This window comes from Narcine bancroftii, chromosome 4 (genome assembly GCF_036971445.1).
Source record: "Narcine bancroftii isolate sNarBan1 chromosome 4, sNarBan1.hap1, whole genome shotgun sequence".
Classification (NCBI taxonomy): Eukaryota; Metazoa; Chordata; class Chondrichthyes; order Torpediniformes; family Narcinidae; genus Narcine; species Narcine bancroftii.
The window spans coordinates 219298360-219322347 of NC_091472.1; the positions used below are offsets into that span (position 1 = coordinate 219298360).

General features: G+C 46.5%; 1 protein-coding gene across 4 annotated transcripts in view; it reads left to right on the forward strand.

The window, feature by feature from the left end:
* LOC138761594 (receptor tyrosine-protein kinase erbB-4-like) overlaps positions 1 to 23988 on the forward strand; it is a 910121-nt gene that overhangs the window by 612349 nt on the left and 273784 nt on the right. For all 4 annotated transcript variants that reach the window (XM_069933967.1, XM_069933965.1, XM_069933966.1 and 1 more), the window contains 3 exons: positions 5280 to 5479; positions 11512 to 11644; positions 19656 to 19749. In XM_069933967.1, the coding sequence (XP_069790068.1) occupies positions 5280 to 5479; positions 11512 to 11644; positions 19656 to 19749 (427 nt within the window). The remainder of the gene's footprint in view (positions 1 to 5279; positions 5480 to 11511; positions 11645 to 19655; positions 19750 to 23988) is intronic.

Here is a 23988-nt window from a genome sequence, read left to right on the forward strand (position 1 = left end):
GCTTTCAAACATTTCACACACAGCGGGAGAATACCCGTAATCAACTGAAGCAAGAATCTAGGCTTTGTCTCTGAAGGGTTGCTTGACATCTGTCTTTTAAAGTGTCCCCCTGCTTCTAGCTCTGAGTGGGTAATGGCAGATTGGTTGACCAGCCATCAGAATGAAACTGTTACATTGCTCCGACACACTTGCATTCTGAAGAACTTGGACTGATGTCGAAGTGATGCTGCTGTTGAAATCGATCAGACACAGAAATGTCATATTGCATGAAATTGCCTTTAGTCTGCTTAAAGCAGACAAAGATTCACCATTAGTATTGCCCAGTGCCCCTTACAGTCAAAGAGAAAGAGAAGCAAAAGAGAGTCCCCTCACACTGAGTGTCTGTGACTTTGCCTCTAGCGCACCCGCAGCCTCTGCAACCATCCAGACTCCAGTTCGGTTCAAACCATCAGCAACCCGAGCCTCAGATCCAAACCTCCGACAAGATCAGGAAGCCTTCAGCGCTCAGGGTCCTTCTGGAGCCCCTCTTGCCCTCAGCACCCTCTTGAATCCCAGTTCCGATACCTAGGCCTGTCTCCAGCAGCCCACAGCCTGCTTGAGAACTTTTGACCTCAGGTCGGCAGAAGCCTGCAGCCTGTGTTCCACACCCACTGCTCACGACCTGTATGCATCCTTCAGCCGCAGAGCCTGTCGCTGGTCCACTGCCTTGGTCATTCTCTGGTTCTCCTTCTCAACGGGGGGGGTGGGATGTTCTAACCAGGGCCTTGCACCAGTCTGCTGCTCCCTTGGAGCCTGCAAACACGCGTGGACACTCCCGAACCCAGGCACCAACTGGGGTCGAAGAATTTGAAATAAAACGCCATCGGAGCCACTTAAAGCCTGTGCAAAGCTGTAGACCTGGGTGGCAGGACCTGGCAGGGAAGTGCTGTGTCTCCGCTCCCTGCTCTTCCTGGGTCCACACCAGTGTCAGCGCTGCCTTTACATCAGCTGACACATCAGCTGCCATTTTTTGGGTGCACTCTGTTAAAGCAATAATCCACACATCGTCTGAAGATGTGGGAGATATTGACAAAACAGCCAGACAAAATGTAAATCGTGAAAGTCTGCAGACACTGTGGTTGAAGTAAGTACACAGGGCTGGAGAAACTCAGCAGGTCAAGCAGGGTCCTTTTATAGCAAAGGTATAAATACATAACCAATGTTTCGAGCTTGAGCCCTTCATTGAGGGATGGAAAAATGCTGGAGCAACAGGGTAGGGGGGAGGGGTGTTTGCACAGACAGGAGGTCAGAGGTGGAGAAGGGTGGAAGGGGGCAGCAGCAAGCAAAGGAAGGAGGGAGGCCTGGGTGAATAAGGAGGGAAGGGGGGAGGAGAGCTGGAATGGGGAAGGAGAGGAGCCATGGGTACCTGCATGGATCCCAGCTATGCCTGCCTGTTTGTGGGCTTTGTGGAGCAATCCATGTTGCAAGCCTACACAGGCAAGACCTGCCCCCCCAACCCCCCCCACCAACTCTTCCTCTGCTATATTGATGACTACATCGGGGCTGCCTCATGCACCCATGATGAGCTTGTCAACTTCATTCACTTCACAGCCTGATCTGAAACTCACCTGGTCCATCTCCAACAATCATCAAAGACCCTCACCACCCAGCACATGCTCTGTTCTCACTGCTGCCACCAGGAAAGGGATACAGGTTCAGGAACAGCTATGACCCCTCCACCATCAGACTCCTCAATGACAAACTCAATCAGGGACTCATTTAAGGACTTTGACTTTTCACTTCATTGATTTTTCTTTGTTCTCTCTGTATTGCACAGTCAGTCTGTTTATATCTGTTACCTGTTTACAGTTGTTTTATTTGTTTACATGTTTATGCTGTGTACAGTTTACCTTTTGCACTACCAATAAGTGGTAATTCTGCCATGCCTGCAAGAGAAAAGGGTTGTATGTGATGTCTGACAATAAATCTGAACACTCTCCCCTTCCTGGATCTCTGTCTCCATCTCAGAAGACAAGCTTTCCAATGACATATTATAAATCCACCAACTCCCACAACTACCTGGACCACACTTCTTCACACCTGGTCGCCTGCAAGGATTCTATCCCCTTCTCTCAATTTCTCCGTCTGTGCTGCACCTGTCCCCACAATGAGAACTGTCTGCCTTCTTCCACAAACGTGACTTCCCCTCCACTACCATCAACTCAGCCCTCACCTGCATCTCCTCCATTTCCTGCTCAACCACCCTCTCCCCCTCTGCCTGCAGACACCACAAACATAAAATCCCCCTTATCCTCACCTACCACCCCGCCAGCCTCCACAACCAACACATTATCCTCCAGAATTTCCAGCATTTACAGTAGAATCCCACTACTGGACACATCTTCCCCTCTCCTCCCATCGCTGACTTCTGTAGGGACCGCTCCCCCATGACTCTCTCGTTAACTCATCCCTTACCTACCAAACAACCCGCCCCCCTCCGGCACCTTCCTCTGTGGTCGCATGAGATGCCACGCTTGCAAAACCTCTTCCCTCACAATGTTCCGGGGTCCCAAATAGGCCTGTCAAATGAAGCAACACTTCATTTGTGTATCCGCAGGATTGATTTACTGCATCCACTGCTCCCTTTGTGGCCTCTCTACATTGGAGAGACTGGTCGGAGACTGGGAGATCACTTCGCTGAGCACCTTTACACCATCTGCACCAGTGACATAGACCTCCCAATACCCAACCATTTCAGTTCTGTGTCACACTCCCACACCCACATCTATCCATGGCCTATGTACTATCCCACCAAGACCACCTGTAAATTGGAGGAACAACACCTGATCTTCCGTTGGCTACTCTCCAGCCAGAGCATTAACATTGACTTTTCTGGTTTCTGCTTACCTGCTCTCCTCATCCCCCACCCTCACCTCCCCACTTCCATACCCCCTTCCAGCTCTCCTCCACCCCCTTCCTCTCTATTCACCTAACCCTCCCTCCTCCCCTTGCTTGCAGCTGTGCCCTCCCTCACTTCTCCACTTATTACCTCCTGCCTTTGCAACAACACCTCCTCCCCCACCACTCTTGTTTGGATGCCTGCCAACATTTTTCCATACCTTGATTAAGGGCTCCATCTTGAAATGTCAGTTATGTATTTTTACCTTTGCTATATAAATGACACGGTTTGACCTGCTGAGTTTCTCCAGCCCTGTTGTTTTACTTTTAAATCCAGACAAAATGTATTTTCTTGCTCAATTCAGTTAATTACAGTCCTTATTTTAATTGCAAGGTTCTTTTCAGCAAGGACTAGATTTGAGATCGCTCCATGTATATCCAGCTTCAAGTCTCAATTATTCTCCGAGGGTTTGTGGATCCGCACACTCAATGTCACAAGCACTGTTGGGAGTGAAATACTTTCTTTTGATAGAGACTTCCTCCCAGAATCCGGCCTCCAACACAAAACAAAACAGACAAAAGTGTCCGCCTTTTAATGCCAACATGCGTTTCACAAACCCGTCACCAGAAACACATAAGAAAATAGAAACCAGGGCTGCCGCAGGAGCCACAGGCACCTGGGATCACCGGCACTTTCAGCTTCCTTCCCCCACCCCAACCCCCTCACACACTCCCAACCTGTTGCTTCACTCTCACTGAGCCAGGGGGCTGTCGTTCCTTAACCTGCAGAGAAACTCAGCAGGTCATGCAGCATCCAGAGGAAGTCAAGGGTGACCACCGATTTGGGTCTGGACCTTTTATCAAGAATCAGAAAAAAAAACTCCTTTCCTCTTCCCCCTTCCCTGCATCATTTTATTCAGGTGCCTGCCTGCCTTTTGCTCATACCTTGACGAAGGAAAGGGCCCAGGCCCTAGACGTTGGTTACCCTTTATTTCCTATGGATGCTGCGTGACTCACTGAATTTCTCCAGCACTCTCGCATGTGCCAGACATCTGAGCACAAACGCGCTGGAGAAACTCAGCGGGTCACGCAGCATCCATGGGAAGCATTCGGTCCTGTGTTCTGCAAATGAGTTTGTTGTGGAGCAGGTTTATATAGGGTACCACCACATTGTGGGCTGAAGGGTCTGTATGGTCCTTAGTGTTTAATGCTCTATGGTTCAGGCCTGAGCACTTCAGCGGCTATAAGAAAACAATCAGGCAGATGCCTGAATTAATGCAAATCACAAACATGTTGGATAAACTCAGCAGGTCACGCAGCTTCCATAGGAAGTAAAGGGGACCCAATGTTTTGGGCCTGGGCTCTTCGTCAGGGATAAGAAAGACACAGGCAGGTACCAGAATCAATTCCTATGGAAGCTGTATGACCTGCTGAGTTTCTCTAGCACTTTATCATATTGCACTCGACCCCAGCATCTGCAGACTTTCTTGTTGAACTCTGAACGGAGGGAGAACCATGAGCACAGTCCCCAGCGACTGTAGAAAGCACCAGGCTTCTACCTCCTCAATGTGGCGAGGTGTGGACAGTTAATAGTAGCAGTGGCCGTGCCAAGGGACAGGGCAAAGGCTGGGACACTGACTCCTTAGTCCAAAGTCAGCAGCCCAAAACAATATGGACTGCCCAGGAAAAAGGGTGGGGGTCCTGATGTTGTCAAGCAGGCAGCGACCTTCCGTCCCATTCTGTAGTCACCTATGTGCAGTAAAGCCCTGATATTTTGCACCTATGGGGATTTGTAGACGCGGAGAAATGAATTTTCCCATTGCTTGTGATAGTGTGTGGCATGGATTGGCGAACTCATGGCGATGCGTGCCCACTTTAAACTTCTGTACTTTTCCCTATTTATTTTCCTTGATTTTTTTTTGCTGGTTGCTTGAGGCAGCCAGTTGCTTGAATTCCAGAGTATCACAATGTGAATGGAAGTAGCCTTGATCCACATCCTTTTCTCCCTCCTCTCATCGGGAAATAGATTCACCTAACTCCAGATTCAAGGACACTTTCTCTCCCACCATTATCAGTCACCTGAATGAACCTCATGTCCGATAACATTGCTTTTCCTCTGTTCCAACCCGCCTCCCTCTGTAACTTTGCACTGTGATGTACTGTGTACGGGTTGGCCAGCTGAAGTGCTCGTCAAGCAAGCAGTTTCTGCACCTTCGTGTGGGGAACAAAAAGCCGGACCTTGTATACGGTTGCTTCTGTAGCCTGCACTTTGTAAAAGCGAGCTGTCCTGGAGTGATTAGTGACAGGCTGATGGCAGGCTCTCCATCTGCAGTGCCTAGCAGGTGCAACAGGAGGAGGCGTTCGGCTGCCAGATCTCACCATCTCACTTTTCCTTCCTGCAGCGGCATCTCCCTGCTCATTCTGAAGCAGCAGTGGATAACGTCCCTCCACTTCCAGTCGCTGGTGGAAATAAGTGCGGGCAATGTGTACGTGTCGGATAACCCCAACCTGTGCTACTATCATACCGTCAATTGGACTGTCCTCTTCCGAACCAGCATGCAGAAACCTGTCATAAAGAACAACCGGAACTCGGAGAAATGCAGTAAGTAGCATCACTAGACCACTGGCAATCAGTGGATAATGGGTGGGTTTGATATTATACTGGCCCCACTGTACTCACACAGGGAACAGTAGCACTCAACGTGATAAGATGGGATATATTGTATGGTGCGCTATGCCATGTTATATAATGACATGATATAATATGGGATAAGATTTGACAAGACTAGAACATGGAGTGAACACTGGCACACAGAGTGAACGCTAGAACACAGAGTGAACACTGGGACGTGGAGTGAACACAAGAATAATTGTGGCTTTGTCCTGTTTCTATTGCTCTGGTTGTAATTGGAGGTATACTTTATGGGTTTTAAGCTCTATATCTTGCTCTACCTCTATTGTTACCTTGTATTCTTGCCCCATTCCAAGCCTCACCACCTTTCTTCAACACCAGTTCTTACCCCACCGACTTAAGGTTAATATGACAAGTAGGTTTTCATATGATGTGCTAGTTGGACAGGGTGGTGTGGATAGCAAAGAAGGCTACCCTCGGGAAGATATTGAGCAGATGAAAAGCTGCATGAACAGTGGCAGGTGGAATTTAATGCCAAGTGCAAGGCAATGCATTTTTGGAAGTCAAGTAATGTTAGTACCGCTTAGGAACGTTGATAATCAGAGGGAGGTCCAAGGTTCTCTAGAAGTCGGCACACTGTCAGATTGGGTGGGGAAGTGCCTGCCTTCATAGGGCAGGTTTGGAATTTAAAAGTTGAGATATTATGTTGCAACTTTACAAAACACTTCAGAATCAGGATTTAGTGTCATGAATGTGTCACGAAAATTTCTTGTTTTGCAGTAGGCATTACAGTGAAAATATTGTGATTAAAAATTACATTTAAAAATAAATAAATGTGCAAAAATAAGAGAAAGTGAGGTAGTGTCTGGTTCATTGACCATTCAGAAACCTGATGGCAGCGGGGAAGAAGCTTTTCTTGTGCCACTGGGTGCTTGTCTTCAGGCTCCTGTACCTCCTTCCTGATGGTAGCAGTTTGAAGAGGGCATGGCCTGGGTGGTGGAGGTCCTTAAGGATAGAGGCTGCTGTCTTAAGACACTGCCTCTTGTGGATCTCCTCGATGGAGTGGAGTCTGGTGCCCGTGATGTTACTGGCCGACTTCACAACTCTCTGTTGTCTTTTTCTGTCCTGTACATTGGCACCTTCATATCAGATAGTGATGCAGCCCATTTGAATGTTCTCCACAGTATATCTGTACAAATTTACAAGAGCCTTTGGTGTTGAGTTCCGAGTGCCATCTTGGTTGCTACTCAATGGGCTGCGCTGGAAATCATGCAGAGAAGGATGGGTAAAAATTTCAATATGGAAATGTAGGGCCAAAGATTTGACAGCAGTGGCCGATGAAACAAAATCCAAGCCTAACACTCAAACGTAATTCAAGATTGATACGTTTACCTGGTGGGCAACCCACCTTTGTGACATAGTGCATGACGCGGGCCTCGTAGGTTGATCTGAGGGTAAATTGGAACAAAAAACAATCGTCTGTCAAAGTTGAACTGAGAGCACAAAGGATAGGAATAGATTAAGGGATTTCTTTACATGACATCAAATGTAATGACATCCCCAAACAAGAGATATCTACAGCAATCAATAAGACAACAATTCATCTAATCCCTCATAAATCGTCTCATGTTCTCTACCCCATCACAACCTTTCAGATCAATTGTTTTATTCCCCTTTGTCTCTTTGTCTTCTTTTGAATTGCTTTGGAAACCAAATGCTTACTCCAGTCACTTCTTATCATGGTGAAGTCTGCATTCTAATACCCCTGTGAATAAAGACAAATTCATTGTGAACTACCTTTGTATTCATCCATACACCTGCCTTCACCAAATCATTTTTTTAAAAAAGCCGATGAGAGTGCTTAACCTATTTATTCATGGACAAAGGGTGAAAGACGAAAGTCTGCAGACGCTGTGATTGTAGTAAAATCACACCGAAATGCTGAAGGAATTCAGCCAGTCTTTTCAGCGTCTATAGGAGACGAAGATATATTACCAACATCTTGAAACGTCGGCAATATATCTTTGTCCCCAATGGATGCTGAAAAGACCAGATGAGTTCCTCCAGCATTTTGGTGTAATGGAAACAGTCTCAGCATGTACTTCATCCAGATTCAATTCCTTTTCCCTGCATTTTATTCACATGTATCTTTCTCCTTTTTAATCCAGTACATGTGCAATACTATATAAAAAAACCCAAAAAAACAAGCCTGCAGATGCTGGAAAGCTGACATGAAAAAAAACTGAGAATACCAGGGATATTCAACAGGTCAACCAGCATCCGTGGAGAACCGCCAATAGTTTTGGCTCTTTTCCATCATACTACTGAAACACTGGATCTTTACCCAATTTCCTGGTACAAAGGATTAGCTTCATGTGAAAACTAACCCATGCTTAGAAACAACCAGTCTTCTGTCAGAATTGTTCCTCATCTTTGTTTGTGACACTATGCGAAAGTCAAATCATCCCGAAAAAGAATCCCAGTTCTTTCTGAGCAATTATAATCACTTTGCTGATCCGTGATTCTTCATTCATTGATTTAGTTGCTTGTAAATCTTTTTTTGAATTTGCAAATGACGAGATTAGATACTATTTAATGTCATGTAATAAAATAGAGATATATTATAAAACAAAATTGCCTGAAAATTACCTAGCAATTGGGCTGCACAGTTGGCGTAGTGGTTAGCACAACGCTGTAAGAACTCCAATGATCGGGAACGAGGTTCAAATCCTCCGCTGACTGTAAGGAGATTGTACCTTCTCCCCATGTCTGCGTGTGTTTTCCCTGGAGGCTCCGGTTTCCTCTCACTGCTCAAAACGTAGAGGGGGTGTAGATTAGTTGGGTGTAATTGGGTGGCCCAGGCTCGTGGGTCAGAAGGGCCTAAATTAAAAAATTTAAATTTGAAATAAAATCCAAATAATTGGAAATGCTCATCATCTGTGCAAAGAGCAAAGTTGTTAGTGTATGAGGTCCAGAGCTCTTTTCCTTGTTTCTCCTTCCACAGATCCTGACTGACCTGTTGAGTGTTTCTGACACTTCCTATTTATTTTCCCAGTTGCCCTTTGATCTGATTCTTTTTTCTTATTTTCCAAGGAGTGGCTCATGTTTTAGTGTTTCCCATCAATGTATCATCTCTTATTTCTCGAGGTCAATGCCCATTTATCACCAATTTTCTGGTATATCCCTGCCCTTCTTCTCCAGAACCAAATGCAGACTTCCTCTTCCAGTCGATCTCATACAGTCTGGATGTAAAAACACGTGCAATATTAACATATTTTTCTTCTCTCTCTTCACTGCCCTGCCAACTATTTCACATGCTCCATCGTTCACTTCTTTCCCTCTCTTCTAATCTCAGTGTTGCTAAGATGCTGAGAGGTGAAACCTGCAGTCTTTGGGGTCTTGTGTAGTGCAGAAAGGGTGCTGGAGAAACTCAGCAGGTTGTGTGTCATCCACTAGAAATGAAAGGCAGTTGATGTTTTGGGCCTGAACTCTTTGTCGGGAGTCTAGAAAATCAGACAGATGATGGTGGGGGGAGGGAGGGAGAGAAGAGGTGGGGAGCACAGGCTGAGAGATCATAGGTGGGAGGGCTGATGCTGAAAGGTTAGAGGGCTAAGGAGGGTGAATCCCTGACAGGAGAAGGAAGGGGGATGGGGAGCTGGAGGGAAGGAGTTGAATGGAAATGGAGATGCAGACGTTGATGGTGTCTGGTTGGAGGCTGCCACGGTCGAATACAAGGTGTTGTCCGTCCAGTTTCTTGAATATTTTGAGGGATGGGAAAAATCGTCACCTGGATGTTAGTCAGTGTGGATGATCAGTAAATTGCTCCTTCAAATACATTCTCAGCAAAGGTGACAAGGAGGACGAGTGGGGTGGTTCACCTGATGTGAGCTGTATGGTTTGAGGCAACTCCTGTTGGGCAATGCGATGAAGCCAGCACAAACTCGGGGATGCAAGAGAAAGGGGAGAGCAGGGTTCGGTATTATCTTGGCCACTGGAACCAAAGCACAGCAGCCAGGGGGAGTTTAAAACCAAGGAATTCTGCAGGACTGATTGCCACCTGTCCAACTTTCTGCAGCCTCCGTGAATACAAGTGCCAGGACTAAGAAGTCGGCTGACCATGCCATTGTAGTGAGGTGGATGGCAAGGGAAGGAGTGTTTGGCTGAAGGTGAATACCCGTGGTCTGGTTAGGTGGGGCAGTGACAAACAGAACAGTGTGAGGCAATGCAGTGGGTAAGAACAAGATATGCATCGTAAACAATGCAATGCTGATCACTTTTGAGAAACAAAAAGACTACAGCAGTCACCCATAGACTGAACAACATGGCACAGGTAGACACTGTGATGAAGGGAGCAGAGGAGATATTTGCCTTTATCCGCTGAAGATATCGTGGAGAAGAGCAGCATCTTCTGACAGAGCTTTGTGAGATTTGTGGCATTCTCTACTTCAGAGAGACCGGTCGCAGATTGGGAGATCGCTTTGCTCAGCACCTCCTCTCCATCTGCAACCACAGCGACCTCCCAGTCGCCAACTATTTTAACTCTGAGTCACACTCCTACACTCACGTCTGTCCATGGCCTTTAGTACTATCCCACCCTGACCACCTGCAGACTGGAGGAACAACACCTTCTCTTCCATCTGGGCACTCTCCAGCCAGATAGCATGAACAATGCCTTCTGCTAAACTTGCTCGTCTTTTCTTTCCCCTCCCCCTTTCTTGTCTTTCCAGTTCTCCCCTCCCTTCCCCCTTACTCACCCACCCATCCCTCCTCCCCCTCATTGGTGCTGTCCCCTCCCTCCCCTCATCCACCTATCATCTCCTACCTTTGTCACCCCCCTCCCCACCCCCCACGCTTTTGTTCGGATGCCAACTGGCATTCTCTCATACCTTGAGGAAGGGCTCAAGCCCAAAACATCAGTTCTGTATCTTTGCCTTTGCTACATGGAGGACACTGTTTGACTGGCTGAATTTCTCCAGCATTTCGTGTTTTTTACTTCAACCATGGTGTCCACAGATTTTCGTGATGTACTTTATGAATCGGGCCACAGCTGCAGTCTTCCGCACAATTATGGTCATCATTACAGTGGGGATGTGGTGACTCTGGAGAGGATGGAGAGAAGAGTTGTATCTCGGCTAGGGTTGTTTTCTTTGGAGGATAAGGGGAGATAAACTGAGACTGCAAGTGCTGGAAAACTGGAGAACCCCATGGAGTGTTGGACAAAATCAATGTGGCCCCCCCCCCCCCACCAGCCGGGGAACCTGCAGCTTTCCATGGGTGCTGCCTGTCCTGCTGAGTTCCTCCAGTACTCTGCGTGTCAAGCCAAGGGGAGATATAGCTGAGGTATCTCAAGTTATGACAGGATTTGGCAGGGTAAACAAGAAGGACCCATTTGCCTTCCTGGAAAGGTTGTTGACAGTGGAATGAGGGTGACTGCTGGAAGGTGTAGAGCAGGGTTGAGGACAAAGATTTTGCCCCAAAGGATGCTGGAGGTCTGGAACCTACTTTCTGCGAGACCAATCGAAGCAGGCATCCTTGTCATGTTCAAAAAGAATCTGATTGAGCTCGAGAGATTTTGTAACCCAGAGGAATACAGAGCTCAAGTTGGGAAGTGAGTCCAGCATTGTGACTGACATGCCAAATTATGTCTGTCCTATACTTGTTTTATGGTTGTGAGAAAATACATCTGCAGTGACATTGATCACAAGCCCATTAAACACAAAAGAGAAATTAGGCCATTCAGCCCATCATGTCCTCCCCGCCTTATGGATGATATACTATCGTGCCTTCTCCCTGTTTGCAGGAATGCAAGCCTTGTTTTTTTTTAATTATTGTGGTTGTAATGTGTTAAAAGATGAATAAATCACTGCAGTGGGAATCTGTTTGTACCCATGATGCTGGGTTAAAGGAGAAACCACGTGCCCTTGCACAGGTTGGTAGTGTCTCACTGCAAGGCTGACTGCCATCATTGCTGACTGAGGACCCCCTTCTTGTTTCTTACTCAGCCTCTGACAGGATGATGTGCGACAGCTTGTGCTCCGATGACGGATGTTGGGGTCCTGGACCAAACCAGTGCCTGTCATGCAGATTCTTCCGCCGAGGCAAGACCTGCATCGAGTCTTGTAATCTGTACGAAGGGTGAGTCTGACAAAGAGTGTTCTTTCTACCTCGGTCCAGAAAAATGCACTTTATTCTGTCATGCTCCCATTTTATTCCCGATATTTATACTCAGCTGGTAGCAAAATCATCCTTTCCCAATTTTCTCCCTGAGTCTTCCAGCAAGGTAACAGTTCCTTGAGCCCATTGAGTCTCCACTGACCTAAACACACTAGAGCAACTCACTACCACCAATTTATCTCCCAACCAGCATGCCTTCAAGAGGTGGGGGAGGGGGGAACTTTCACAAGTTGCAGCTCCACAAAACTCTGATGAGACCACACTTGGAGTCTTGTGTTCAATTCTGGTTGCCTCATTACAGGAAGAATGTAGGTACTTTGGAGAGGGTACAGAGGAGATTTTCCAGGATGTCGCCTCGATCGGAGAACATGTTTTATGGTTGACAGGGTTAAGGCTTTTCTCTTTGGACAGCGAAGGATGAGAGGTGACAATAGAGGTGCAATGAGGGGTTTAGATAGGGTGGACAGCAACACCTTTTTCCCAGGGCTAGCAAATGCCAGAGGACATTGTTTTAAGGTGAGTGGAGGAAAGTTCACAGGAGATGTTAAAGGTAGGGTTTTTTTTTAAACACAGAGAGTGGTTGGTGCCTGGAATGCATTGCCAGGGCTGGTGATGGAGGCTGGTTCAATGGGAACATTTTAAAGACACTGACATAGACATATGGATGTGAGGTTGGGAAGGTGTAGATTGATGGTTCACATAGATTGGCACAACACCATAGCCTGGAATGTTCTATAGAAGCAGAGCACCCTTGGGAAGCCTGCAGAGGCAAAGGGAGGACGTGCAGATGCCAACATGGTAGAACCCATGTAGTTGGAGATGTAGGGTGACAGCTCCCCACTGTCTTCCCTCAGTGAGGCCTGTACAGTTTTAGAAAATCCATGGTTAAATTGTAGATGGATTATTTCCAATTAAATAAAAATGTATGATCATAACCCCTTAATAGTGAGAGGAAAATAGCTTGTCAGAAGGAAGGTGAACTTAGAGGAATGTATTCTCTTTGTTACATGGCAATTATTTTTCATTGGGATGGATAAAACTTTAAATTCGAACATTAGCCCTTTGTCTCTAATTAAAGGATATTATTAGATTTTAACATTTTCTTAGTTCATGTCATTTATCTCTGTGGAAAACATTTAGAAAATGCTGTTGGGTACATTCTGGATGGTTGACACCATCTCTCAAAAATTGACAATAAATTTGCATTGAAACGTCAGCTCCCAGAAACTCGGCCCAGTTCACATTTCATTGGTGCAGCTTTAGTTTTTCTGCTGTAAGTGGCTGTGAGGGACTCAGAGAAATGAAGGGAGAGTTTGAATCATTCCATGTATTATTGTCAGTTCAGGTCACTGACAACCCCACAAATTGATGGGGTTGAACAGATCTACTGAAGATGCTCACATGAGGAGTTGAAATGGAATGTGGTACTATGAGGGAAGGCTCCAATATCCTTTCATAGCAGTCCCAATGCCAACTCGCATTGTCTCAGAGTGTTGGGTTGACATCTAATGGGAGAGTGTACATCTGGATTAAGTAACTACAAATTTATTGAGTTAAACAAGCAAGTCTGCAGATGCTGCGATTGTAGTTCAATACAGAAAAGAGCTGGAGAACCCAGCAGGTCACGCAGCATTTAAGATTGGGTGGCACAGTGGTGGAGCGGTTAGTGCAATGCCTTTACAGTGCCAGCGATCAGGACAGGGGATCGAATCCCATGCTGTCTGTAAGGAGTTTGTATGTTTTCTGAGTGTCTGGGTTTTCCCCGTGGCTCCGGTTTTCTCCCACCGTTCAAAACATACTGGGGGTTAATTGGGTGTAAATTGGGCTTGTGGCTTGGGCGAAATGGCCTGTTACCATGCTGTATGTCTAAATTATAGACATATAACCAATGTTTTGGGCCTAAACACTTCGTTGTGGTATGAGCAAAAGGCAGGCAGGCTCCTGAATCAAAATAAGTTGGTGGGAGGAGGGATGAAGGGGCAGAGAGAAGAGCAAAGCTCCACTGACTAATGGTCATAGGTGGATATGGGTAGGAATGCAGAAGAGGAAAAAGCTGGAAAGTGATGGGGGAGGGGGGGTAGCTCTCTGAATGGAGAGGGAATGGGGTGGGAAGCTGGAGGAAAGGAGAGAGATAGGAAAAGAGAGGGAGGTGGGAAAGAGACCTAACAGAAACCGGAGAAGTCGATGTTAATGCCATCCAGTTGGAGAGTGCCCAGATGGAATATGTTGCTCCTCCAATTTGTGGGTGGTCTCGGTATGGCCATCTTTCCTTCCTATAAACACTGCATGACCAGAATTTCTGTGTATTCACCTAGTTTATTGAGTTGCCCTCAGCAACCACTTTGAACCATAAACTCAGCTTTGCAATGTCAGCTGCAGATATTGGCCTGGTATCCATTGTGGGGACATCTTCATTGCCTTCTGCATCAGTGGATGGCACGCTCCATCGCTGTTGCACCTTATGAGAAGGAGACATTGCATAGAACCATATGGCATCCAAACAGGATCCCTTTGGCACAGCTGTCCAATAATTCCCATTCTGGACTTTTTCTGTGTTGGGATATAAAAATTCCCATTGTTATCCATACTCTTTTGAAAGTTCCTATTAAATCAACCAAGTTCATGACAGCTGATACTCCAAAGCTGCATCAGTCAGAAGGAACAAGGTTACAGTCCTTCTCCACAGACTTGACAATCCAAGGAGGGTGTGCTCCACTGACTGTCTCCTTGTTGAGGACCCATCTCCTTGCTCTCCACCTCCTTTGGGATATGGGAAGAGACCTGACATCTGAATTGAAGCCATTGACAAAGGCTACATGAGGCACAAAAAAAAATTCCTCGAGTCACTTCCCCACCCTCCTCCCCCCCCCCCCCCCCCAGGTCCTTTGCCAATCACTCCATTCATCTAACAATGAAGAGGTTTCTCTTCATTCACTTTATTCGTGATTTGAATCACTGAATTACTCTCAACCTGCTCGACGTTAAGGATAACGGCGCCCAATATGTTCAACCTATACCCTCTCTTATGCAATAGTGTGATGGCCAGAAGTGGGAGAAGCTCCCCAGACTTACCTGGACATATTATTCTGGTTCCCAGCTGACTAATCCTATCAGGATCACTGCCTTCTCATTCCCTCTCTCACATCCCAATTCCTTTGCCACTGGCCCTTACGTCAGCCTAAAGCAGGCAGCACCTTACCCTCGAACTGTGTTTTTAGATGCTGTCCTTTTCGCATTTATGGGTGCTTTGTATCTGAGCCTCCTCTTTTATAAAGTCTTCCCACAGTTCAGTTACTGCTTTGTCCACCTGTGTTAGAATGCCAGCTGCCTTGAACCAGCTCTTGAACCAGTGTTTGACCAAGATGCCCCCTGCCCCCATTCTAAGTCTCTATTTTATAATCTCGTTCTCAGCCACCTTTAGGGTTTGTGAAGGTGGGCACCGGGCCTCCTTTTTTGGAATTGTACCCTGTCAATCTCCTTGCCATTTTGGCTCAAAGCACAGCACCCACCTCCACATTTACCTTCATCTGCTATTCATCTGCCAGCCTGCCTCGATCTTTTTTTTACCATCTTTCACTCCCTTCACTACTTTCCACACTCCCGCATTCTGCCCTGCCTTCAAGTTTCGAAATGGTCCACTTCCAAGTTATTGGCCAATATCAAGAAAAGCAGTGGTCTGGCCGAGACCCCTGGATATCACGTCACGAAGCAACTGTTGGCCGCAAATCCCTTTTATCCTGCTCCCCAGCCACTTCTGCATCCCACCTGCCACTGTTCCTCTTGCACCGCACCCTTCCTTCAATCAGGAGCTCACTCTTCACTATTTAATCCCTTTTGAAAGTTACAACGTACATCGATCTCGCACTGGTCTCATCAGCCCCACTCCACCTCCTCATCAAAAATCTCAATCAGGATATAGTTAAGGACAATTCAGCTCCACCAATTCCATGCTGACTTTCCTTCACTAATCCACACTTGACCTAATGATGATTAATTTTGTCCCTGATTATCATTCCTAACAGCCTCTCCCCTACTGAGATCAAACAGAGATACCCTGCAGTTTCTGGGATGATCTTTGCATCCATTTTTGAACATTTGCAATCCACCCCAGTGTCCAAAGAGGATTGGAGTAGCTTTGATTTTTGCTTCCTTAATGTGTTCTGTAAGCCCCCCTGTACTTGAGGCTTTTGCCCATTCTATGCCTCTAATTAGTTTCCCACCTTCTTTGATTGCAGTTTGACAGTATTTGAGATGCTCTTTCAGTTCGCTGATCATCTGTTCTTAAATGATTTGATCCAATCCATTCATGCTGCAAAATCAACATTGCATTTAAGTTCAGGGCAGAACACGTTCCATTTGGTTTGATTCTGTGTGAACCTAACATCCATCATTAATTGCCCTCCGTGACCACTTTGTCCTCTCCACATTTAAACATACGTGCACCATCGTTTTAGATGTTCTCCTCCTTCCTGTCCATGGGAATATGTGTGCTTTGCCTCTTAGCCAACACCTCTATAAAGGCCTCCCGTTATTCAAATCCAGTAAAGGAGATATTCTGCCCTCTGACTGTTCAGGAATCCTGACCGTCTGATACAGTATTGTTTACTGTGTCCTCTCCACATTTAAACATACGTGCACCATCGTTTTAGATGTTCTCCTCCTTCCTGTCCATGGGAATATGTGTGCTTTGCCTCTGAGCCAACACCTCTATAAAGGCCTCTCGTTATTCAAATCCAGTAAAGGAGATATTCTGCCCTCTGACTGTTCAGGAATCCTGACTGTCTGATACAGTATTGTTTACTGTGTTTCCTTCCTCTTACTAGGACCCCAGTTCTCACTCGCCTCTCACTGGGACCCTAGTTCTCACTCTCCTCTCACTGGGACCCTAGTTCTCACTTCCCTCTTACTGGGACCCTAGTTCTCATTCTCCTCTCACAGGGTCCCTAGTTCACACTCTCCTCTCACTGGGACCCCAGTTCTCACTCCCCTCTCACTGGGACCCCAGTTGTCACTGGGACCCTAGTTCTTACTCCCCACTCACTGGGACCCTAGTTCTCTCTCCCCTCACCCTGGGTCCTAGTTCTCACTCCCCTCTCACTGGGACCTTAGTTCTCACTCCCCACTCACTGGGACCCCAGCCCCGGAGTTCCCCGCCGGCCGCCCCAGCCCTGCAATCCAACTCTGGGGGGCTGTCAGGCAGCGAGGAGGGGGCTGTCAGGCACTGGGGAGGTGAGTTGCCAGATGACTGCCACTGCCCAGACTCAGGAGCCGGTGTTTGCTCTGTGGCCCCTCTCCTTGCTTCAGACCTTTCAGGTGGCTGAACACCTCCTTCAGTGCTTCCACCTGAATGTCTCTTCACAGACACTTGTAACCTGGTCCAAAGCCGCATTCTCCAGGCGATTCCACCTGAAAGTGGCTAAGGTTTACAGAGTGAGGGCTTTTCTCTTTAGGGTGAGGAAGGATGAGAGGAGACTTAATAAGGGAGGCATAGGGAGGGCGGACAACCAGGGCCACAGTAGGAAATACCAGAAGACATCTGTTTAAGATAAATGGAGGAAAGTTTAGGGGAGGGGTCGCAGGTAGGTTTTTTTTTTACCCAGAGAGTGGTGGGTGCCTGGAATGCATTGCCAGGGGTGGCGGTAGAGACTGGTACAATATGGGGCATTTAAGAGACTCTTATCTAGGCACATGGATGTGGGAAAAGTAGAGGGTTATGGTTATGAGGTAGGGAATGGTTAGATTGTGGAGTAGATTAATATAGGTCAACACAACATCATGGACCAAAGGGCCTGTACACTGCTGGAATGTGCTATGCTCTTTAAAAAAAAACTACCAGAATCGATCAGGCAGTTTTAAATTTATAAATTTAAATTTAGACAAGCAGCAGATAACAGGCCATTTTGGCCCACGAGTCCATGCTGCCCAATTTACACCCAATTAACCTATGCCCCCGATATATTTCGAACTGTGGGAGGAAAACCCACACAGAGATGGGGAGAACGTACAAACTCCTTACAGACAGAGTGGGATTTGAACCCATTCATGATTGCTGGCACTGTAAAGGTGTTGTGCTAACCATTACACCAACCATGTGGAGAAAGAGACAGTTTTGCTGAAGAGCTTGGGAGTTGAAACCTCACCTTTATTTCTTGTTCCACTGATGTTATTCACAACTGTCTGGTTTTGTTACATAACTTTCTTGGCCTTTCCTTTCCTGAGAGCCACTCAAGGACACTAAGGTGTTGGGATCCTCAGGAGGCGGGAGCAGGCTTGCACTGGTGGCTTTATTTGGTGCTGCTCTCCCAGAGTAGCAATGACAGCCTTATTCCAACCTCTGTTGCTATATTGACAGGTTGTCCCTGTGACCAGGAGGGCTACCTCCTGCATCCAAGACAGGCAGGTAGGTAGGTATGCCATTATATTATTGCTCCCAGTGTACAGGAGAGGTAGGATGTGGAGGGATTTGATGGGAATGTGAGGAGAATAAAATGGGATCAGTGCTGGATTAATGTGAATGGGTGTTTGATGCCCAGCAAGGACTAAGTGGGCTGCAGGGACTGTTGTGTGACTGTGACTCCATGATGGAAACACCCAGCAGGTCAGGCAGCAACTGTGCATAAGGAAATAGATATGGCAAAAGTCAACAGCTCTGTTCTTCCTTCTCCAGGTGATACCTGACCTTCTGGGTGCTTCCGCTGCGTTCGGGTTGAAGTTCAAGATTTCCAGCCTGTGACATCAAAGCTGTGATCCCTCATACATTATACGAGGAGAACTTTGGACATTACAGCATATTAAAGGCCCTTCAGCCCACGATGGTGTGCCGACCCATATATACCTACTAAATAAAATCTAAACCCTTCTATTTTTCTTTCATCCATGTGCCTGTCTAAGAGTCGCTTAAATGCCCCTATTGTTCCAGCCTCCACCACCATCCCTGGCAAGGCATTGCAGGGACCCACAACTCTCTGTGTAATAAAACTTACCCCTGATGCCTCCCCTAAACTTTTCTCCCCTCATCTTGTACAAATGTCCTCAGGTGTCTGGCACACCTGGCCTGGAGAAAAAGGTGCTGACTGTTTACCTTATCTATGGCCCTCATGATCTTGTAGACCCCTATGAAGTCACCTCTCATCCTTCTTCATTCCAAAGAGAATCTTGCCTCACAAGACTTACTTTCCAATCCAGGCAACAACCTGGTAAATGTCCTCTGCACCCTCTCAAAGCTTCCACATCCATCCTGTCAAGAGGTAACCAGAACTAAACATAATATTCTGAGTGTGGTCACACCAGGGATTTATAGAGCTGTATTTACTCGGAGATCACAGGTGAAGTTGTGACAGGGCTTCCTGGCTGGATATGAGGAGGATGTTCACCAGATGAGCGGGACCAGAGTCATGGTTATATGAGCCTGGGAGGAGGAGAAATTCCTTCACTCACGGTTGGTGAACCATAGGAATTTTCTACCACAGAATGTTATGGAAGTCATTACTGTAGGCAACAGTTCAACTTTTACACACAAAAGCCACCAACGATAATGAAGATGGTATTTAGGATCAACCTTGAACAGTAGATAGATGAAGGGTGAATGGCCTACACCTCTTCCTTTACTTTGTTTCCAAGCTTCTGGGTGGAACAGTTCTGTCGATCTACTCTGCCCTATTTAACAGATCCATTAAGTCTCCCCGTCACCATCTGTAACTCGAGGAAAATGATCCAGATTCTCAATCCACTGAGATTCCCTCAGAGTTGTTGATTTTGGATGTGCTAAGACTGCTCCTGGAGAGCTAGTTCAGGATGAAAAGATTTGTTCTCGTGCCTGCAGACTTCTCTGAATCTTTGCTTGTATCCATGCACGTGGTCTCAATGTTACTGCTCTCGGCTGCCTCAATATGAAAGGTTGTTACGAAAAAAACTGTGCCATATGAAATCCCCTAAAATTCATCTCCCACTGATCGTCTTGAATCTTGTTCAGGGATTTTCGCGAATTTGCAAATGGGACGGTGTGCATGGAGTGCGATGAGCAGTGTGAGAAGATGGAGGAGGATATGGTCACCTGTCATGGAACGGTAAGGATCCACATCCCGATGACAGCTTCCTGTGGGTGTTCACTGCAACAGGGCTTGGTATGTGGCACCATACAGAAGCACCAGAGTTTATGTGTGTGATTAGCGCTGTGAATGCCCAGGCATCTCATTGAATGGAGTTAACCAGTAAAGTCTGCAAATGCTGGCGTCGAGTGCAATACACACACGGGCTGGGAGAAACTCAGCAGGCTATGCATCATCCATCCGTAGGAAGCAAAGGGTAGTAAACACTTTGAGCATGGACTCTTCTCCAGGGTATGAGCAAAATGCAGGCAGGCATCTGAATAAAACATCTGCCTGATTAGGGCCCAGGCCCAAAATGCTGGTTACTCTTTCCTTCTTATGGATGCTGTGTAACCTACTGAGTTTAAAAAAAATTAAATTTAGACATACTGCATGGTAACAGGCCATTTCGGCCCACGAGTCCGTGCCGCCAAATTTACACCCTCAGTACGTTTCAAATGGTGGGAGGAAACTGGAGCCCCCGGGGAAAATCCACGCAGACACGGGGAGAATGTACCAACTGCTTTCAGCAAGCATGGGATTCGCACCCTGGTCTTGATCACTGGCACTGTAAAGGCATTGCGCTATACGCTACACCAATCATGCCACTGGAGTTTATCCAGCACGTTTGTGTATTGCATTTTATTGAATTGAATTCTCACATGTACAATGCAAGGTATGGAGAACATAGTGCAGGGAATAAGGTGAAGTACAGTTAAAAACAGTGCTAGGGCATCATCCTTTATCAGAGAGAGGTCCATTTTCAGGTCCGATCACAGCAGAAGAAAAACTGTCCTTGAATCTGGAGGTTGGTGTTTACAAGCTCATGTACCATCTGCCTGACGGGAGGTGGTAGAAGAGAGTGTGACCGGAGTGGATGTGTCCTTCGATGTGTTGGCAGCTTCCCGAAGAAAGTGGAGGGACATTGAGTGAATGCCATATTATATACTACAGCTCCTAGAACGCTTCCACCAGCGTTGTCTCCGCTTCATCCTCAACATTCATTGGAGTGACTTCATCTCCAACATCAAAGTATTCGAGATGGCAGAGGCCGACAGCATCAAATCCACGCTGCTGAAGATCAAACTGTGCTGGGTAGGTCACGTCTCCAGAATGGAGGACCGTCACCTTCCCAAGATCGTGTTATATGGCGAGCTCTCCACTGGCCACCGAGACAGAGGTGCACCAAAGAAGAGGTACAAGGACTGCCTAAAGAAAGCTCTTGGTGCCTGCCATATTGACCACTGCCAGTGGGCTGATATCGCCTCAAACTGTGCATCTTGGCGCCTCACAGTTCGGCGGGCAGCAACCTCCTTTGAAGAAGACCGCAGAGCCCACCTCACTGACAAAAGACAAAGGAGGAAAAACCCAACACCCAACCCCAACCAACCAATTTTCCCTTACAACCGCTGCAACTGTGTCTGCCTGTCCCGCATCGGACTGGTCAGCCACAAACGAGCCTGCAGCTGACGTGGACATTACCCCTCCATAAATCTTCGTCCGCGAAGCCAAGCCAAAGAGAGAAGAGATACTTAGCAAAGATTTATGGCAAAGGTTCTCAACCTTTTTCTTTCCACTCTCATACCACTTTAAGTATTTCCTATGCCATCGGTGCTCTGTGATTAGTAGGGGGTTGCCTAAGGTGGTATGTGGGTGGGAAGAAGTTTGAAAGCCACTGTTTTAATCATACCTCATTGACTCCTTATGTGCGCGGTTTCAGAACTCCAAAAGAAATGGGCCAGTGACAATTTTTCTCAAGCAAAACATTTCAGTAACAATTGACACTTAAGCAACCCCTTACTAATCACAGAGCACCAATGGCATAGGGATTACTTAAAATGGGATATGAGTGGAAAGAAAAAGGTTGAGAAGCACTGGTGTAGATGGAGGGAAAGTTGTCTGAGCTGCAGTTTCATGTGGTCTTGAGCAGAGCAGTTCCCAAACTGAGCTGTGATGAAAACAGACACAATACTTTCTATGATGCATCTGTAAAAGAGTTATTTACAATTTTTGGACTGATTTGCCTATTCTCTTATCTGTACCCCTTTCTCTAACAATCTTTTCTGATCTAACCTCTTCTTGCAAGCTGACATGATTTCTCTTTGAATTCTGAGTTCTCCTAACACCAGATTCCTCCACCTGTTCCTAACTGGTGAATGATTACAAATGCCAATTAATCTGAAGATGAGACGTGCTTTTTTTGGCAGTCACAACAGGTTTTTCATCAGCTCTAATCATTGTTTTATTGCTGTGCTTCATGGGATTTTCCAGTCCTCCACTGCTTTAAAAAAAACAGCTCCTCTGATAGCAGTGTTGCTGCTGGTGCAGACCTGTGGAGAGCAGGGAGCCGAGACACAACACTCTCCTATGGGGTCCAACTGCCTAGTCCGACCATCATCGACTCCGGACAGGCTTTAAAGGAGCCGACGGTGGTTTATTTTAAAATCCTGTAACCACAGTTTCAGGACCCAAGACAGCGTCTGTATTTGGGGACAGCAAGGTCCAGGGAAGCAGAGGATTGGATCAGGCCATCAGAAAATACCCCCCATTTAAGAATGAGAAGCAGAGAAGACGACCCACGGGATGGTGACCACAGTGGCGGACCAGCGAGGTGCTCTGAGGCTGAAAACACAGGCGGCGGACTGTTGGCGACTCCGGTCAAGGGACTCACACCAGGCTGCGGACTGCTGGAAATTGTCTCATGGCTTTCTGAAGTGGAACCAGGTATTGGAATAGAGTGTTGAGGGAACTGGAGGATTTCTGATCATATGAGAGGATGGATCAGGAACACGGGTGGCTGATGGTTTGGACTGAAGGCTGTGTGGTTTCGGAGGCAGTGGGGCACTGGAGGTGGATCCATGGACACTCAGTAACTCTGGCGGGGGCTCGCTTTCTCTGACTGGGCAATTTCTGCTGATGGTGAATCTTTGTCTGCCTTTTGGTAGACATTTTTTTTTGTTTTATTACATGAAAATAAAAGAATCTTGAAATAAACCATGTCAGCAGATCGATTTCTGTAGCATCTCTGCCATCTATGAAGTCTGTGGGCCAAATACTTCATTAGACTTCAGGTAATCCTGAAACATCATTTCATCAACTGCAGTTTCAAAAGAAACCAAAGCTTCCTGCAGTACCTTGACCAAGGGCTCAGGCTCAAACATGCCAGTGATATATCTCAACCTCCTGTGGATGCAGTGACATCTGCCGAGTTCCTCCAGCAATTTTGTGTTTTTACGATAATCACAGTGCCTGCATGTTTCACCCCAAGCTCTGAATCTTGTGGTTACATCAGTCGCTATTAACCTAAAGTATGTTATGGGCTGGGTGACTGGCTGGTGGATCCCTGGCAGAGGAGTAAAGATCATGGATCATATTGTCAAGTGAAAAGAGAGAAACGGCAACAAAACAAAAAAATTACTTAGAGTTTTGGGGGTTCTCTGCACTGGGTGTCTGGGAAGGCTCAGACCTCAAAACAGAAACAGAAGGATGTTTGGATGTTAAGGGAATGAGGATAATGCAGGAAAATGGCATGGAGGTAGAAGATCAGTTCAAGTCTGACACCACGAAACAGAATTTCTCCAGAGCACAGTGCACACATACTCACAGCACATAATGACGACATATATTTTTATTTAATTTAAATTAAAGATATACAGGCCATCCCCAGGATACAAACGAGAATCATTCCTAAGTCTGTCTTTAAATTGAATTTGTAGGTAAGTCGGAACAGGTGTATGTGTGTAGGTATACATTACTGTAAAAAAAAATTTAAAGAAACAGTTCCTAAAACAGATTAGATAGAAAAAAGAAATCATGATTAAAAGTTTACACTTACTCTCGTTCCATACTCGTCTTGCATACCGGAAAGGGCTTTGGTGTGGTAACATTATGGCAGTCCGTTTGTGTGTACAAGTTGTCCGTAAGTCAGATGTTCAAAACCTAGGGACTGCCTGTATATTTTGGGATGATTTACTCCATTACAGGATACCATTCATCACTCTCACAGATTGTGGGAAGAAGCTATTTCCCAGCCAGGCAGTCCTGATTTTGATGCACCTCTACTTCCTTCCTGATGATGGTGGGTTAGGCATTATTGCAGTGAAGGCTGGAGCGGGTTGGCCTTCTCTTGCAGTTCATTTTATGGTCTTCTCATAAATTCTGGACTCAAGCTGTAAGTGGTGAAAACGTAGGCAAACAAGGAAGTCGAGCAGAACAGTG